Source organism: Dermacentor albipictus, chromosome 3 (assembly GCF_038994185.2).
Source record: "Dermacentor albipictus isolate Rhodes 1998 colony chromosome 3, USDA_Dalb.pri_finalv2, whole genome shotgun sequence".
NCBI lineage: Eukaryota > Metazoa > Arthropoda > Arachnida > Ixodida > Ixodidae > Dermacentor > Dermacentor albipictus.
Window position 1 is genome coordinate 149,047,673 of NC_091823.1, and position 19,818 is coordinate 149,067,490.

The 19,818-nt window shown below is 45.5% G+C and overlaps 1 protein-coding gene across 1 annotated transcript in view; it reads right to left on the reverse strand.

Moving 5' to 3' along the window:
- The window catches only part of LOC135914601 (uncharacterized), a 256,527-nt gene that overhangs the window by 38,723 nt on the left and 197,986 nt on the right, over positions 1-19,818 (reverse strand). Inside the window, exons 16-19 of the mRNA XM_070536517.1 lie at positions 9,859-9,974; positions 8,926-9,073; positions 4,168-4,380; positions 1,704-1,829 (exon numbers count right to left, since the gene is read on the reverse strand). Coding sequence (XP_070392618.1) covers positions 1,704-1,829; positions 4,168-4,380; positions 8,926-9,073; positions 9,859-9,974 — 603 coding nt within the window. The remainder of the gene's footprint in view (positions 1-1,703; positions 1,830-4,167; positions 4,381-8,925; positions 9,074-9,858; positions 9,975-19,818) is intronic.

Consider the following 19,818-nt stretch of genomic DNA (forward strand, 5'->3'; position numbering starts at 1 on the left):
TTTCGACTACCTGGGGTTCTTTAACGTGCACCTAAATGTGTGTACATGGGTGTTTTCGCATTTCGCCCCCATCGAAATGCAGCCGCCGTGGCCGAGATTTGATCCCGCGACCTCGCGCTCAGCAGCCTAACACCATAGCCACTGAGCAACCACGGCGGGTCCTACGACATGTTATCAGGCATGCGACGCCGCTGGCGAAGCGAGCGGAGGTGAACTCAACGACGAGGAACGCGGTGTGACGTCATGTGCCTCCTCGGAGCACGGCCACGGCGAAATCGTAAGTTCGCGACCAGCAAAGCTTTCGCTTTAAAACACTTGGCTTCGATTCTGTGGTTGTAGAATTAGTTGCACGTTAATACGAAATCCACCCACACTGCTGTAATGTTGCCAAACATCGATACACGCTAACCACGCTGCGAGTCCGTGTTAGAATTCTTGTAGAGCACTGAACTCTTTCCTTCTAAATTCGTTTTTTTTAGACGGCGGCCATGTCATACCATCGAGACCAGATACGTCGACAGGGCAAAGTGGGCAAGGTCGGCAAAGAAATGCTCTCGCATTCAAAATAGTTATGCAAGTGGAGACTCCTCGGAGCGATTCTCCTGCATTGGAGCTACGATTGTTGCGGAGGCGAAGCATTTTCTGAGCGACCGCATGGAGGTCACTTATGCACAATAGTGTCCACTTGTTAAACAAGCATGTATTGTCTTAGGCTGCCTAAACGCTTGCTGTATCGATTCAGTAAAGCAATGTATTAATTAGCCAATGTCCTAACGTTTCGTCCACATTAAAATAGTGTGCGGTGCAGTAGTAACCCCCTTCGCTCCATCACGAGCTCTACATTGCCACGTGCATCTGCCGATGTGCTGTGTATTTGTCCTAATATTTCTATTTCAATAGTGTACCGGATATGATAACCTTTCCTGCGCAGCTAAGAATTATTAAGCTGAAATTATGTTGATGATGGCATTTGTAAACTGTGTTTCCGAAAATACATGCTTAAGAAAGTTCCACCATCTGTTAAACTTCTATATTATTATTTTATATTTCGACCGAAGCTCCATAGGCCTGCGTTGCCTGAGACCCATACTCTCAGTGCAACATAAACCGGCTTGCAGGAATCCAAAGGCAGGCTCTGTCAGGTTTGTGTCCTTGTCCGAAACACGTCGAGGTATCGGAAAAGAGCGGCCCACGGGAGACGTATTCGGTGCCCAGCCATAACCAACGCTGTTACTCTCTAAGTTGAGCCGATTAGAATGCCGCCAAGGATGACAGACAGCAGGCAACATCGGGAGGCAGCCACAAACACGTGCTCTAACCATGCACGGCTGCCACAATGCGTTGTCTGCGCTGCTTTCGCGTCTTAAGCCCAAGTGATTTCAAAGTTAATTTTTTTATTTTTCTTTTTTACAAATACTTCGCAGGCTCCAGGTAGGAGTATTAGGTGAAGGGGACTAGACAACAATTTTTAGCAAGAACACGAAAACAAACAAAATAAATTCAAGACCCAGGTACTATACAATGGCAAAATGCAGCAGATATTGTGTAACATTGCAATATTAGAATGACCATCATCAGTTTTTCTTCTAAGCACAGACCAGCCCCGAATCTACACCCTCTACTATTGCTATCAAAGAACTTACAAAATGTATAACAGGAAGCACCTGATGACAGTGCGGCCAGACATTAGCGAGCACTCTCACCTTGAAGCGAAGTGTGGAGGCACTGTCGTATGTGAAAAGCGAAATGTCTGCCTTGACATATGAAAACAGGGCCTGGAAGGTGCTATCGATGTTGAAGGTGTCGTTGTAGTTCGGATCTTCACAGGCCTGTTGAATCAGAGCATGATTAGTGCTCAGAAAACTGTGGGAAATGAAAATATTGTCACGCGCTAATAAATTATTTTGAAAAAGAAGCTGCTAAACACTTAGTTGGGCGCGTGAACTGGCGAGATTGGTATAGGGGGAGCGTAAACGTCTCGCGCATGCGTCGAGCGCATGAGCCACATCTCCATAAATTGCTAACCAGTCCGCCGCACGCTGCCGACTCCAGAGGAACATAGCAGGCTGTCTTCTGTTGGAGTTGACAGTACTCTAGTTAACACTCAAGCGGAACAATAAGTCGACATATAGTGTTGAATCATCACTTTGATATTCAGCTTAAGGTTAAGCTTAAGCTTAAGCTTAATTGACGCTTAAGTGTCAATTGACGCTTAAGCTCCAGCTTAAGCCAGCTTAATTGCTCCAGCTCCAGCTTAATTGACGCTTAAGCTCCAGCTTAAGCGTCAATTCGTTTAGGCTGGAGAGCACTAGGCTCAGACTCACTTCACTTCTATTTCGCGCATAAACCTATGCGCCGATATGTCTGCGCAAAAAAGAAAAGGAAATTTGAATGTACAATCTTGCAAGTTTTTCTTCACGCATAAACAATGAGCTAGGTGCGAGTTGACGGTATAGTAATCTGTGACATCAGCGCGACTGAATGATGCTTCGTTTCCTGTCTGATTTTTTGCACCTTTTCACGCTTACGACGCCTATATCCACGGTAAGAATAGCGGTTTTGTTGTTACAATGACGTAAATTTGTAGTACAATCTATGTTCAGCTAGCAATCTACATTACTGCAAAATGAAAACGTCCACTTTTTACCGTGAGATGAGGCCAGGCAAGCAAGAATAGACGCAAGAACCAAGCACTAGTGCATATGAATAAACCTGAATACTGCAAAATAGGCATCCGGTTAGCCTCTGGAAGGGCGCCGACGCTCTCTGTATGATTTCTTGTGAACAACAGATCAAGTATATTTGGCAGAGTCTATGGGGATATGTTCTGTGATCTTTTATATCGCTTGCGTCATCTTAATTTTTGCTGATAGGACCTCAGTAAGGACGGTGTACTTTATTCAAAGAGTTTAAATTTTATAAGCGAAACTTTGATAGCTGCCATTTGTTATGTAAACACACTGTTAAACTGGACAATATTGTTAGCAAAAATCCAGGGAACCGATGGGGAAATATTTGGCTCACATTTTTCGAACGCGGGCTAGGGAGCTCGAGCGCACTACTTATAGGCAATAGTGCCAGTTTGTTGAGCTGGGGGGGGGGGGGTGCCGAAAACCACAGCGCAGAAGCCTTTGTATGAGTCGTGATACGAGTTCTGTATGAAGTAGCCAACCGATCACAGAGTAAAAGCGTACGCTTTGCTTTAGACCTCACACGTAGAAACAATGCATGTTTTTTGCTGCATGCGAGCTCTTAGGCATTGCTTGATTTATTTACGGCTGTAATGTCATCTAAAATATTGTCGAATTGCACTGAGCCCGAATCACTTCGATGCTCACGTTTCGTTACGCGTGTGTTTTTTGCACACTTGTAAGTGTTAGCAAAGCTGTTTCGCATAATAATATCACAACGTGGATACTTGTTGTTTACACTTGGCTCAAGCAATATCATAATAACGAACGTGATAGTAACAGTTATGGTAATTTAGATACCTCTTAAAAAGCGTTTTCCTTTAGAAGGTTGTTTCCCTGCTATGATACCAATCGCACAACACTCTTATGAGATGGCTCGATGTGCCAAAAGAATGTACGCAATATTCAATATGCCAATACGTTTCATATACCAACGCAAAACTACATTTCGGACGTTCTACACACATGCACACAAACACAACACATACGCCCGCATCAACATTGCTACTTCATTGCCGTTATCTAAACGATCAAATTTATTCACTATCTAACGCACGTTCTCGACTCGACTGGTTTGACGGCCTTGCTGTATCACGCACAAAGACGCACAAGCATACACTCACGCACATTCACGGGCGCGCGCACCACAGTTGCGGAAATTAACAAACTGCTCAAGTCAAATAATACTTACCCTGACAACCTCGCCAATGCGCTGCTCTGTCATTATGCTGAAAGACACTTGCTCGCGTATTGATGCTTAAACGGCTCAACATAGTACATAACCTTATTGAGGCAAGCAAAAACGGCTGCTCTCGTTAATGGTGCCCTAGTTAGGAATCGTGTGATGCAAATAAAAATGCGTTCACTGCAGCAGCGAATAATGTGAACTCGAGGCATTAAGGCCACATATAGAGCTGTCAATCAGAAATGCTTTTGCGTCAGGAGAAAAAAAGAAGTAAACGTTGCTCACACTTACTTCGACAATGCTCGATATCTGATCCCGTGGGGAGGCATCACCTCGCGTTGTCGTCGCGCACTCATGGCCGAGAGAGTAGTTTCCGGGAGTGCCTGCAAGCTTGTCCGGGTACTTGGGCATGTACCACCGGCCACCCATACCGAGGGACACGGCGAACTCACTTGCAGTGGCCCACTTGGTCTTTAAGGTCGCCAGGGCCGATATGACTCTGACCTGAGATCAGTCAAGGTTGCAATACAAGTCGACGTCAGGACGAAGGTAACGTTACAGAAGTGGTGAGCACCTTTATCTAATCGCCACAGCACAGTACGGTTGTGATCGCGACAAAACGTGCGCATCGTTAAACTAGATGCGTCTGCTATCGAATAAAGGCAACGAAGGCTCGGCGATCTTCTCATCGGCAGGTTGTACAAATAACAGGAGTGCTAGTCACGGAAACTATAGAACTACGTGTTAGCGTTTTCAGCGAGCCAGAGAAGCCGTAGCAGCACTGTGGGCCAGTCAGATTTGACAAGATGACAAACTTCGTTTAATGGCACCTTTCGACGGTGTCCGGAATAGCATTTCATGTCAGACGTTGTCTACAAAAGTGGTTTACATGAAGCACGCACCAGTCTACTAAGCAGACGTAGAAGGACGAAAGGCCCACCAGAGTGCACTCAGACGAAAGAAGCAAGAAAGCGTGCCCAGCATTCGGCAAGTGTTTCCAGTGACAGGCTCAAAACCTATGGACCCTAGTTTGCTTCGGTAAACGTATACGGGCTGGCCGGCTGTGTGCCGCCAAAGAAAAGATGCTCACGCTCAAATGTCTCCTTTTGGACAACACACGGGTATGCACCCGCCGCATAATCAGAGTGTTATCCCGGTGTCTTCGAGGTGTAAACCTTTCCTTTCGTACAGCTATTATTTATTATAAAGAAATGAACACTGAACAGTTTAGATGCGTCAGACGGAAACTGAAATTTATATATTGGCAGGTTGCGGTTTCGTGCAAAGTGGACATGAACTTTCAATTGTGAAAGAGTAGCGGTTGGGATAGTTACTTTTGCAGTCATCATTCTGGAATTTATGCTCTAAATCAACGATTAATGTCCATCATGCTGCGTATTAGGAAATATCATTGGGTCGAATTAACAAAGTTTTGCTTTCACGGAACGTTGCTCGACATTGTCTGCAACATTTCGATAGTTTCCAAGCGTAGATTGTTTCAAGCGTACAAGCTATCTGCTACTGATAATTTTTCTGATTCATTGCTTTTATCAACATGTCGTCGGTGTGAGACACGTCCATTGTATACGAAATTTCTTTAATGTTGTTACGATCGAATTATATAGCGAGAGTTTTTTTAACCAAATGGCGCGCGCGACGACAATATTGTTGTACTACATTCATGGATACTCGTGATCATCAGCCACTATGATGGAATCTGCCATGATACGTGCATAATAGCCCACAGATTTGATGCGCGAGATCAGGTTCGATGATCGACGACAATGCTCACCGCCAACATTGCGATGTGAGTGTTGCTTGACTTGTTGGTCAGGAGCTTCCAGACTGTTATGGCGGTATTGGGATTCTTCGCAGTCACTATACAGTGAAAGCTCGTTAATTCGAACTTCAATAATTCGAATTTATGGATAATTTGAATTGTACGATTTGGTCCGGCCAAGCTCCTCAGAAGTCTATGTATAAAAAAGTCCGTTAATTCGAACGCGAGAAGGTTCCCTCACGGATAATTCGAACTACGCTCGCCTAGCACACGGCCAGAGAAACGCGCCTACTGCCTGCACGCAAGGCTACATCGCCTCCGGAATGGAGAAAACAGCGGGAGAAGGCAAAATCGGAAAAAATCTAACCGGCGCGGGGTCAGGCAGAAGGCAGTGGCGGCTGCCACCTCTCCGTTCTACGTAACCTCTGAAACTTCTTGTCCGTTGCGAATCTCGGAGGCTTTGCAAATCTTGTGCAGCTGCTATTGTTGTGCGGAGATGGCGCGGCAAGCACCAAAACACAGGGAATCAAGTGTGTTGCAGCTGCGCTTGCAATCAAGAACCAACGAATCGGGGCTTTCGCCACCTTCACATGTTCAGCGTCTTTGTCTCGGCAGTCTTCATCGGTTGTGCACGTCTGTTTTCAGCTTAGGAGGTATCGGCCGTCGCGATTCATTGTGATGGTGGTAAGCCTCGGCTAACGTTCATTTCGGTGGACATCGGTGGTGTGGCACAGTCGGACCCAGAGCTTCGACTTGAAGATGGCGTGTGCCCGCGGCACACGCCAACACTGTCTGACACGCCAAATTTCTGACATGCCCTACTGCTTCCAAATCGCAGTGCTCTCCTTCACTTTCGTTAGTTCGAACTTTCGTTAATTCGAACTGAAGCGGCTTCCCCTTGCGGTTCGCATTAACGAGCTTTTACTGTATTATATCATTGTGATTGGCTTAAACCAATCAATGTTAGGCGATTGGCTCAAACTTGTTTTGGCTTCTCACTTGTCCACTGCTTCAATCTTGTCACTTGTAATAAGACAGGCAAGTTTCTGGGATGTGCTCAGCAGATTTTTGAACCATAGAGCGATCAGGGGTCTTTTGTGGACTGAGAAAATATTGGTGCAAGGAAGCCGGCCACGTGGGCCGCGATGGCGGCCTCTAACCATGAGCTAATGCATTGCCTCCATCGACATGATTATCTTCTGGGCAAAATGTACTCTCCTCCTGTGCCCATCCCCGTAAACAAACGGTTACATTGTTTTCTGAGCTAAACCAGAAAAAAATGAGGTAAAATAGGCTCCTGCAACACAAAGCTCGATTCAGGTGAAACCATGTGTCGAGCATGTGATAATGCTGTATGCACTGGTTCTCAAGTAAATCGATTCTTCGCACTAAACATAGTGCTGCTGCGTCAGCGACCACAATAGCGTTGAACGTTTCAAGTGCCACGAAACCAGATGCCAATCAAGGATCGAAGGGGAATGAATAAATTGCTATGTGATGCTCAATCTGTACATATTTGCTTAGAAAAGCAAAAGTCATGTTTATCGGAACGAACTGAAAAAATGTACTCTCCAACCACATAGAGTTTAGGGAGGTACTGTAAAAAAATGAGCTTGCGCAATCTTATCAAGCGAATACTTTGTAGAATCATAAAAGACCAGTTGACAATAGCCAGTTGACTTGAACATATACTGTGCCACAAGAATTTTGTTGAATTTGGGGAGGATACGAATAGCTTTGGAGCTTTTCGTGTGTTCTTTTGGCTCAGCAACACGTGCATTGTCACGTTTGGTGGCAAGATTGACTATGCGTAGCACAATTTGAGGTAACTCAGTTCCTTAAGTTTAACTCCCCGTTGTACGTCTCTGAAACTAGTACAGTGAAAGCTCGTTAATTCGAACTTCAATAATTCGAATTTATGGATAATTCGAACTGTACGGTTTGGTCCGGCCAAGCTCCATAGAAGTCTATGTATAAAAACATCCGTTAATTCGAACGCGAGAAGGTTCCCTCACAGATAATTCGAACTACACTCGCCTGGCACACGGCCAGAGAAACGCGCCTACTACCTACACACAAGGGTGTATTGCCTCCGAAACGGCGAGAATGGCGAGAGAAGGCAAAATCGGAAAAAAAATCTGACCGGCACGGGGCCAGCCAGAAGGCAGGGGTGGCTGCCGCCACTCCGTTCTACGTAACCTCCGAGAGCAAATCTTGTACAGCTGCTAATGTTGTGCGGAGATGGCACTGCAAACGCCAAAACACAGCGAATCAAGTACGTCGCTGCTGCGCTTGCAATCAAAAACCAACGAATTAGGGCCTTCGCCACCTTCACATGTTCAGCGTCTCTTTCCCGGCAGTCTTCATCGGTGGTGCACCTCTGTTTTCAGCTTAGGAGGTATCGGCCATCGCGATTCATTGTGATAGTGTTAAGCCTCGGCTAACGTTCCTTTCGGTGGACATCGGTGGTGTGGCGCAGTCGGAACCAGAGCTTCGACTTGAAGATAGTGTGTGCCCGCAGCACACACCATCACTCTCTGACCTGCCAAATTTGTGACATGCCCTATTGCTTCCAAATCGCAGTTTACTGTTGCTCTCCTTCACTTTCGTTAGTTCGAACTTTCGTTAATTCGAACTGAAGCGGCTTACCCTTGCGGTTCGAATTAGCGAGCTTTTACTGTATTGACTACTGGGAACAGATGCAGTAAAAAAAGACAGGGCAGCCACTTTCTGAACACCTCATTTAGCAGTTGAATTACTACACAATCAGGTTTGTCTTATAAATGATTAAATATTGAAGTCTTTCCATGCGACTATGATCTAAAGATATCCGCATCAGCAATAAAAAGAAGGAATTTAATGTCATTGGCACCCTAAATGTGCAATGGTGTTAATGATTCAGTATATTTATACATACGTACATTTATTCATTTTTCGATTCACCCATTCTAGTCTGAAAGCTTGATTATACATTTAAAATGGTGATCAAGTGAAATAACTCGTAAGACGCATTACATAGCTTTATCACGTAAAGCACCAAAGACGGAATCCTTGCCAAAATCCCATTTGCTCTATACTACCTGTCACTAAGAAGAAAACTAACACCCAAGTTGTTCTTACTAGAAAGAGCATATTCCGAGAGAAAACGAAATGTATATGTCATCAAACATATCAAGTCGTCTAACCCTTCTTTTTTTTGGCTGCCTTTTCCTATTTGGGTCAATTATAAGTGTTCCGGACAAAACGAGGCGCAAGCCGGCCAAACTTACCAAACGAATGGGGTATGTATTATTCAAAACAAAAGGCTCGAGTAGCTCAGTAGAGTGCAAGACTGGAGGCACGATGCGACAGTTCTCGATCCTGCTGTCGCTGTAGGCTACGTATCCAATAGCAACAAGCAGATCTACGGAATAGGTCCTGCAAGACAAAGGCAAAGACCGTGAGCTGCGGATGTTGATGCGCTCAAAGCTACTCTAGTTATTTTTCTTACACTTGAACCTTGAAAACCGATAATTTCAAATCATGTATATTCTGCTCCGAAGCAAGGAGATGGAAGATAAGGATGAAAAAGCATTCCATTATTGAATGGTGTCACTAAGCATCGTGAAATGATACCTATGAAATAAATGCTCATATTGCGTAACAATGTAGCGGCACTTCCACATTGAAACTTTGCGAACGTACGAGTCCCAAATCAGTGGCTGTTTTCCTCTGAACTCGCTTAAAGTTCTTGAACAAAATTGTACACATTGTTCAGATATTTCAAAAATTAAGGTGTGTCTCGGTATATTTGAGAAATGTATAATATTACGGACCAATTAACATCCCTAAAGTCACGACACTAGTGAAAAAATAAACCACAGTAATTATGACGACCCATTGTTGGCTGCAAAATTATTGTTGCATTGCTGAGAATAGCTGATGCTTTGAGCAGAATAGTGAATTGGGCGAGTTGGTAGCTGTTCATGGTTGCAGGGGTAGTACTAAACTGACACAGGACCAAAGAATGCAAAAAACACGAGGGACAAGGGTTAGCCCTGCAACCACGAACTGATGCTTACTGACGGCATTCCTACCTAAAGCAATCTTAGCTTAATTTTGATAATTGCGTTATCCACTCAGAATTACAGTTTGAACAAGACGCGGTAAGCGTCACGCAAATCAATATACATATCTGTTCATGCGCCTAGCATGTTCCTTACTTTAGCGCTTCCGCGACGTCAGTGGCCATCGACTCATAAATCAGCGGGTAGTGTAGTAGGGTGTGACTGGGCCGATGCTCGGGGTCCACCTTGTCCCTCATCAGTTCTGAAATCATCTGCACGAGTAACAAGGAATAATGGTTACTACATCACACTGGAATGGGAAAAGCATCAGGAACTTGCAATATATACGTACGCATTCAAGTTTCCCAGTGGCTCCCTACATTGCTTTCTTTTTTGAGGCAATAGATTCAATATCACAATATACGTGCACCAAACTATGGTGTCCTGAATTTCCAGATAACAAAAGGAAGAATACTACGTCTGTTCTAATGATTCGCGGGAGTATGGGCTAAAGAAGGAATACGCAAGGACGTATAGTCCATCTCATAGGAAGGCAAGTTCGTCCGCGTCGAGTGAGTCGGCTCTCGCTTTCAGCCGTGGCAACGCCTTTACCGCCAAATCGTGCGAGTCTCAGCAAATGCAACTTCGAATCCGGATAGGTCGAGCTGAAAGTACTTTTTACGGTCACCTTTTGTCGCTGCCTAACGCGAGATACACCGCACCGCACTGTCTAAGTGGTGCTTTTGTTCGTATGCGTTCTGTCGCGTGCTTACAAGGTGTCAGCGACCTACGATTGCTCCTCACCGAAGCCGACAAAGAACATCTATAGGTAGCCCCTTTCTTGTAAGGTTGGTTGTGTTTTCGTGGGTATTATATTGTTTTACAGTGAAACTATATATGGTCCATACCTCGGGATTTCTTAGTGGCATGGTTCATCAGCAGAATGCACTACGCGGCAAAGCCAACTCTCTAGCGAACGCCAAGTAGCTCTGTATCTTAGAAAAAAAAACGTTGTGTACGAGCCCGTTAAGATGACTCTAACATTACGCCGGTTATTTCATTTACTTGTCCCAGTTATTTAGTTTACCATGGAGTTGTAAACATTTCGGAATTAACGTCTGCCGTCAATAGAGGGGTTTTTACTGGAAGGGCAAGGTTACAATAAACGGCTGTAACTTGTGCTTCGCCCAAATTATCCCAAACCAAATTTTATGATGTTTGACTGCTCAGACGACTACATAACTGTGGATATATTTAACTCAGCCAGTATCATGTGTAATTCTCAGTCATTCTTGTCATATCAATAGGATGACTCGGCCGCTACGTCATTCCAGCTGTGTCACAAACCCACACTGAAACTGACAGCTCTACGTTTTTGAGATGGCTCTTTATTGCACAAGCAGGTTTATTCAGTAATCATGACCACGTCACACCATCACATGCCACGCGAAAAAGAAAGAGAGAAAATACGCTGGTTATATAACATATGCACATGTATAGAACGCCTGATAGTTCAGGTTCTCATTTGTGCGCTTCAGAAATACAAAAATACACAGGCTCTTTTGCGAAAGCTGTCTGTATTATGTACATATGGTCTGCAGGGTGGCCTACTTATAGCGCAAAAAGATATTTTAGAATGTTTGGGAACTGTCAACTTCGGTCACCGCAATATAGCATTAACACATTTGCACTTCCTTCGCTACTAAACATGAAATAAATGCGCACAGAAACTCCAACTAAAGTATGTGAAGCAAGAACATTACCTTCAAAAATAAAAAAAATGCAGGTTAAAGACATTTTTTCTACATCACATGGCGGTCCTGAACATATTGAATTTTTACGTAAACGTTTGAAGAAGCTCATAAGAGGGGCTCATGCCTAATGTGCTGCTGATGCATGCTCCTGTCATCGCCCCTGGATGAGTTAAGAAGCAAGTTTGTTCGGCCACTACAAAGCCAAAGAAAAAAAACGCGGACCTGCAGCTGTCTAACCTATCGCGAAACCCTTCAGAACGGAACCCCTCCCCGTGCAGGTATGGTTGTGAATGTATTGCACACTTAAAAAAGAGACGCGTATAATGCACCGAATAAACAGAGAACGCACAGCCTGCCTTGATGAAGGAGATTACAGGGCTTCGCACTCGAGGTTGTCTTCATCAGCCGAGATTGTGCCATCACTACTCGTTGTGTCCTCGCGGAAGTTCACCAGCACTGGGTCCAGACTGCAAACAACGTCACCAGTGATGTGATCCACTTTCTTCATGGAGTGGTTTTCTTCTAGGCCATCCTGTACGTACCTATTTTATTTCTCAGCATTAACATGCTGTATCCCCTTCTATAAGAATGACTCCACGCCTTGCATCTTGAATGTCTTGTTTTATCTCGCCGCGAAGCATTTGACGGCATTCCGTTCATGCTTTACCGGATTCAGATGACAGTGACAGGGTGGCAAGCGCACAGAAAGGTGGCCTAATGATGCAGTGCTACCCACTACTCGGCATCGTTTTTCAGCCGCGGTAGTGTTGTCGACGCGCTTGAATACATCAGCTTTACCATGGCCTGGCCATACGCGAAACTCTTTAGCGAAAGCCATTTCTGTATTTTTTTTCAGGCTGCTCATTCACGACACCTTTTTCTGCCTCACGGAGTGATAAGCTGCATTGTCTATAACACTTCCCGGCTGCACAAGAAGCAGCAACTTATCAGTGAACCTCTTTTCGTGGTGCGCTTCATTCATCTCCTCATGTTAACGCCTGAGCTCTTTTTTGTACAAAACACTTCCCCTGCACCTTCGGCGAAGCTATTTTCATTGCCGCAGTGGGTCACCATAAGCCTGCCGCCATTTACCCTGGGGCTCTGGAGGTCTGTCTACGTCCGGATCAACGTGCCTTACTCAGGGTATCACGGTTTCATCAGCCCATACTTGACTGCTCGTGTGGCCGGCATTGACTGAGGTTTCGTAGGTCTAAAAACATTTGCCTACCTTGGCGTCCTAACTCCACAATTTTGCGCAGGTAGCCGCGGCGAGACAGCACAATATGCGTCATTTCTGTCAGCAATGCGTTCTGAGACCGTTTCTTGTATCGGATGCCAAGTTTCTTCAACACCTTGCGCACACTTGCCGTCGATACGAATGGCAGGTCGCTGTCCCCTTCAAAGGGGCGTGTCAGCTTGCCGGCAGTGGGGATCTCGTTTCTCCAAAAAACGCTGTGCACGAACCTTCGCAAGACAAGTCAGGTCAAAGCCGTCCAGCTTCTTTATGCGCTCGTGGCCTCTTTCTCCTGAACGTTTTTCGGTGTCAACGTTCAACCTATTTCTACGACAACCACTCGTACAGCGTCCGCTCACTCATCTTCGTGAGTTACGCTGTCCTCTTGAGCAGAATCTCCATGCTGGGACTTTCCGCATACTCATTGGCGAAGCGATTATAAGACATTGAAAGCTAACGTCTTCGCCTCTTTCGAGAAACCTTGCACGTTCGAAGAACGGCTTCCACGAGTCATGACTGCTTCGGCGGACGCCACGTTCGCTAATGACGGCGCACTACTTTCGCAGGAAACCTTCGCTTAGTCTATTTAGAGCGGTAGTTCTAGTTGTGCAGGCAGAAACCCAGACGACGTCTAGTTCCGTCAATCTGAGCTTCAAGCTTAGCCAAGGTTAAACTGGGACTTAACCTGCCTAATGCGTTGTGGCGTAAAAACGAACTGCAGCTCAAGGCTAGCGTTTTGCGCCGCCACCGCCAGAGGCGCATGCTGCACAGCGTCTGTATGTTGTCTTGCGGTGCAGTTTTATATGGGGCAGTTGCTGCTACAGGAAGGTAAATATCTGCAAACCAATGGTTTCGTCCTTTCCCAAAGCAAGCAACACCAGGATATCGCTCGAGAGATTTGGTTTACCGGCGTTATACCTCGGCAATTTTTGCGTTTGCTTCTTACGTTCATTTAACTTCATGCAAGAACGCTCACATTACTTTCTCAAGAATCCGCTCAAATCAGTGCTGAAAGGGTGGGTACAGTTTCGGCATATTAACGACATAATATTAAAATTTGCAAGGTACTCTTTCTTTAATAGTCAAGGCGGAAACCAAAAAAAGCACAAATTGCACTACTAAAGCCAAGGAGCTTGAAATAATCAAGATGAAGGCCGCCCAACGGGACTTGAATCATTTGAATACACGCATCAGTAGCTATTGAAGTGATTAGACCCAGGAACAGAACGTGCAATAAGCGTACTATTTTGCGCTGCGTCGGGAAACCGCCGCAGCGCGCTTCGTAGCTTCCACCCTGCTGCAACCAACCGGTGAGATGAGCTATGAGTAAACGTCACTCAGGATTGTGGAGCCGCGCAAAATTATAGCATTTAGCAAACGCTCTAGTTTTCGGCAACCAACAATGTAAAAAAGTTGGAAGGCGGTTGAAGTTGTAACCCGATAGCGTTGTGGGGCCCGTGGCGTATAAAACCTGTAGTAGGCGTCCCGCGTCCGGCGTCCTGCGTAGGACGTTACTTCGGCAAACAATTTCCTACCACGCAGGCCCTCCATCTGGCGCAAGAAAATTACTGAACTAATGGACTTTCTCAAGGTAAAATACACATAAAAATCTTAAAGCACCAGTTACACACAACCTACAGACGTCATAGGGTCGCATTACAATTTGCATATACGACAAAACGTGTGTTCAACAAAAACACACATCAAGCCTCTTTTCAAGCATTTCTACCATTCGTAGAGCAGTTAGGGCCTCCTAGATCTGCACGCGCAAATCTCAAAAGACATAAAGCGGCGCGCCAGATTCCTTGCAACATTTCCAGATGGCACTCGCCGCCGGAGCATCGTGGTCCACGCGAGAAGCTGCGTTTTTAACAGAAAGCTCCCCTTTATGCACAGCGTTCGGCGCCAGCGTTTCCCGGTAAACATTACTGCAGCTGTAGTTGCTGGGAAGTGTGAAAAGCACTAAGGTATCTTTGAATCTTATGGCGTTCCACTCCTAAAGGCGAAGCTTGAGCGTCCTCCAAATCTTCCTGGACAAGTTGGCGGTGAGACAGCGGCGGAATCGCTGCACCCCGCACTTTATCGTGTCACTCCGTTCGTAAGGAAGTGGCAGTAGCGTTGGACTCAATTTTGACTTCTGCAATATATTCATAATCAGCCCACATTTTCCCGTATCATGACTTGTTAATTATTTTAATTTCCTAGATTCCTAGATTCAGCATGCCCAAATTACGATCCGATTATGATGCACGCTTTCATGGCGGAAAAGCATCCTTCGCTTAATTGTTACGATATCAGGCTTCTGTGCTAGATGTTTTAATCCGACCCATGGGCCATTTTCTTGCATTATTTATTTTGAAATCAATATCTGCAGTGAGAGCGAAAGAATCAATGCAATTGCAATCTGTCACATTACGATGTAAGGCTCGTAGCTTTATTGGCTCTATGGATCGCAGTCGACACAAACTGGCTAAGTAAATGCACATGGCCTGTTTACTTAGCCAGCTTATCGAACGCATTCATCGGGTCACCTATCGAATTAAGGTGGGCTGATTGACCAGTATCGAGCATAGTCCAAACAAGCACAGGATATATTGCAAGTTAAGGCGGCCCACAGCGGCAGGTGATGCACGTGAGAGCAGACGAGAAATGCAATACCGACACGCCGTCGTCGCCATGCTGTTGTCGCAATTTCATTCTTCGTAACATTCTTATTATTTCGTTGTCATCTCATCCTAACTTTTCCACCGTTTTCACTTTGTTTCTGTCCCTGCATTCTCATATCGTAGTCATCACAGAGTCTTTGAGCAGTTGTGACGTAACGTGACGTCGTGGCGAATTGCGTGCGAGCCACAACGGTGCTTCTCTAGTTCAGCTGTTTTTTTTCCTGATTTCCGTGTTTATCTCTGCATGCAAGTTGACGTCCTCGCACCTCTGCCGAGGATGGTGAATTCAGCGGCTGCTGCACCTAAGAAGCTCACCCGCCTCCAGAGTGACACCGACGGTCAAGATACCAGTGTCTACGATTACAGCAGTCAGGACTTATCCGATGACAACTTTCAGCGTGTGTGGAGCAGCAATACGAAACGAAGCAACAGCAGAAGCCTCGCTGTATTCAAGCACGCCGAATGTATGACCAACTCGGAATGCCGCAGTCAGTGCAATTCTATTTGTACCAGAACTCGTTACCGAAAACCTCAGGCGACTCAACACACAATGTGTCCAGATGCTTCTTGAAGCGGTGACGCCAAATCAAGTGACGGACATCCGAGTCAGCACACGAAAAAATCCATTTGCTATTGACGTTGCACAAGAGGCAGCGGTGAGCAATTCGAGCAAGCTTACGGAACTTTGTGGCGTGAAGTTCGCTCGTATATCCCACTAGACAGTGGTTCCGTTACTGGTGTAATCTATGGCGTGGAGGTCTCTATCTCCAGCGCTGACTTGCTGATTCCAGTGAAGCCTGCTATTGTTGGCGTCACAATAACTCATCTGTCTCGACTGGGCACATCATGGTATGTGAAGTTCATTTTCCAGGTCGAGTCTTTCCCCTCCCATTTCAAGGTGGGACACTTTAGACACTCCGTGGGACCATTTATCCCAAGTACACTCCAATGGCACAATTACAAACACTAGGACATGTGAGCGCCGTGTGCATGGAGACGAAAATTTGCTCCTGCTGCGCAGAGCTCCATGCGGCATAGTTTGGTGGGGCCATGATCCTCAAATGCCCCAAGTGCCTTGGGTCCCATGATACTTCCTCGAAGGACTGCCCTAATATGAAGAAGGAAAAGGTGCGCTTGAAGAAGATGGCAAGAGGACATAAGTCAAGTCTTGAAGCTCTGGTGGCCTTTAGAAAGCGCTGCTCTCCACGCTGTTGGAGGTAAAAGAACGCCGATGCCTCTGTTAGGAGAGCGCCACATCTGACGACTCCTCCTCCTCGGCACCCTGTTGTGGTCTAGTATGAGAATAAGGTCGTGCTGGAGAACATGAGTACTGAAGCTTTGTCCGCACTACCTAAGCTACAGCCGCAGACACAGCCGAAACCACAGCCGATTCCACATATGAAGCCAGAGCCGACGTCACAATCTGTGCCAGAGCCGATGCCACAGCCGGAGCAACAGCCACACCAAAAGATGCAGCGCCTCGCGATGGAGTCCAGAGTGACTCCGGACTAATTGCCCAAGGAAGACCGCCAAGTGGATATTATGCTTCAAGGTTTCAAGAATGCCCTTTGGATTCTCTCGAGCAAGTTACATAATCCGTCAGCATGAAGTGCAGCGCAAGTACTGGATGCATTTAATCTGGTACTTGCAATCCCATGGCTCACCAGCAGCCGCCTATTCGCATAATGACCACTGGTCCCTAGGACATCCCAGTTGATTAAAATGCACAACATCAGCTACTGCACTTGGCTTTGGTGTCAAGGCACTTCGGTCCACGCAGTGCCGCGTGCAAACCCAGTGTTTACTCTCTCCTTCTTTCCTCATTCTATTGAATCCGTCCCATACCTTAAGGGAATGGTAGCAAACCAGACGCTCATCTGGTTTACCTTGCTTTCCACCTTCTGTCATCTCCATGCAGTTGCCCTATATTCCATCGTCGTCATGCGATTGTAGACATTGCGTTGTTTTCACAAAGTTGTGGTCATGCCATCATCGTCATATCATTGCGATCATTTTGACATTGTGATCCCATCTGCATCACATTGTCCTCACGTTGTCGCTGTAACATCATCACCATCACTGACACGTCTTCATCTCAGGTTGTAATACAGTCACGGCCGCAACAACGTTGTCATAATGTGGTGGTCACCCACTGTTGTCAACGCTTGAGCATTATCATCCCATGATCGTTATGTGGTAGTTGTCATACCGTCGTCTCCTTCCTTGCACACGTTTGCGTTGTCTATTCCTTTCAAAATGCTTCGCATGGCATAGGTAATCGCTAAGGATGGCTTGCACCTTAATTTATTCAAAAAAATGCTTCTCAGTCTTGAAATGTCGATATTATCAAATTCTTGATGGAATCGGCACATTAAATGAAGGCAAGGAATACATTCAGAATGCCGTATTCACTTAGTGAACACAGAATGTTTTGATTCAGGTTCAGAGTCGGGTTTTACAGCGCCAATAAAGAAAAAAAAAACGCGAACGTCCCAAACACAACTTCCGCATCCAATAAATTTGTGACGAAGTCGACTGTCAGTTGGTATGCCACTTAGTCAAATTCGAAGGCCTCGCTTCGTCTGGTCTTATTTAGTGCGGCCTCACAGAGTGTGCCGTCCGACGACGACAACACCATTTTTCTTGTCGTGAACTCTTAAAATCGCTTCCGCTGAGATGTGAATTTTTTTTCACCGGAAAAAGGAACAAGACACGTGGACGCACATAAATCGTCTTTGGTGAAATATTTAAAGAAAAGATAGGCACGTTTTATTGCAGAATAGCCCAGCTTGTCCATGGTTGACTGTGTACAAAACGTATGCGGGAGATATATGGCTAGCCAACAAAATTGCATGAATATCAACGTTAAACCCGACGCATCACTCTACACGGATTTCAACTTAACGACAGTGCACCTAGTACTACCAAATCTATATGTTGAGAGCACATGCCGTATTAATGCCACTAGCAATTGTTGAGTGTTTCTCAGAGCTTGCAGAACCTCTTTCACGCCAACCTGGGTCGCTGGATACGTGCCACTACGTTTGTTCCTCACAACAATTAACCTTTTTGACGCCAACTTCGGTCACTGAGTAGGTGTCACTGTAATGTACCATTCCGTATTGGCAAAAAAAGCCCTTGCATTACTCCGGTGCTGTGCGCAGTCCAATTTATGAACACTCCACGCGTGCAATGCAATCCAAACCATGCACCAATTTGGCAGCGTCAGCGCTACATGGCGCAGCTTGTTTAGTGGGAGGCCCGAGAGAAACGCTGCTACTTACACATCTTATACAGGACTCATTTCGGCGGTGGCCATACGGGATCTCGCTACGTTGGCTCAATGCTAATCGCATTGACGTCAACATTCATCATGATATGGGTGCTGCTTAGATTTTTTTTCAAGATAACCGTCCGACATTTCTCTTCCATGGTAAACAGAACAGGTTAGATCGAAGACGTTCCTGTCATTGACACTTTAATCAAATATTGCGAACTTGGGCGAAGTAGAAAACGTTACAGTAGCGCTTTACCCACTTCTTGTACGCTTGTAAGGTGTCAATGCTCCTAGGTGAACCTTTCGTTTAATGCGGTAGCGTTCATAGGGTGCTTCACGTGTGTTTCCCTCTGTTTTAAGCAACCTTCGGCAGCAAATGAACACCATTTTTCACTTGTCCGCATGATGTCGCATTGTAACACTTTCGACCACATTTCTAACTACGGCCGAGGAAATGCGAACGTCAAGAACTCATCGCAATAAAATGCTCACAGAAAGACAGAGACGACAAATTGAGTTGTCCAATTCACGTTTTTGGTGAGCATAGTCATTTGGACTTCTGAGAACATGGGAGAAAATTTCAAACATCATCCGACGCATGCCTTCATAGACGCTTGTTGATTCGCAAAGCAGGGCTGAGTCCACCGATCACAAGGAACTTTGAATTTTGCATGCTAGTGTGTTGTTGCAGTGCGACCTTCCAACCATGATCGGAAGTGCGCGCTATATAACTCTCAAAAGAAGCAGTTCACTTCTCATTCCACGTCAGTATTCCAAAGAAGTTCTAAAACTGAAAGGCGTTCTACGAAACACTATTTTCTCCGTTACTTAACGCCGCGCGCATGACGCATCCAACAAGAAAGTTCGGCTCTGGCTCCGCATGCAACAATATTGCTGCCTCGATTCGGGGCCATTGCAATCTACAGTATTTGAATTCTAAGATTAGCTAGAACACACATTAGCCAGGTTTACATATTGCTTGAGCATTGAAATTCGATTATGAATATCACAAAGTAGGTGTATTATTCAAAGTAGGAAAGAAATAAGGATGCGTTAAAATATGATTGCCTCCAACTTTGTCATAAAACCAACTTCTTCCAAGGCTCTATCTAAAGGTTATTCAATATTTCTTGTTTATTCTTCTTCTAACACTTACTTTATTAGCACTCAAGGTATATCGGCCTT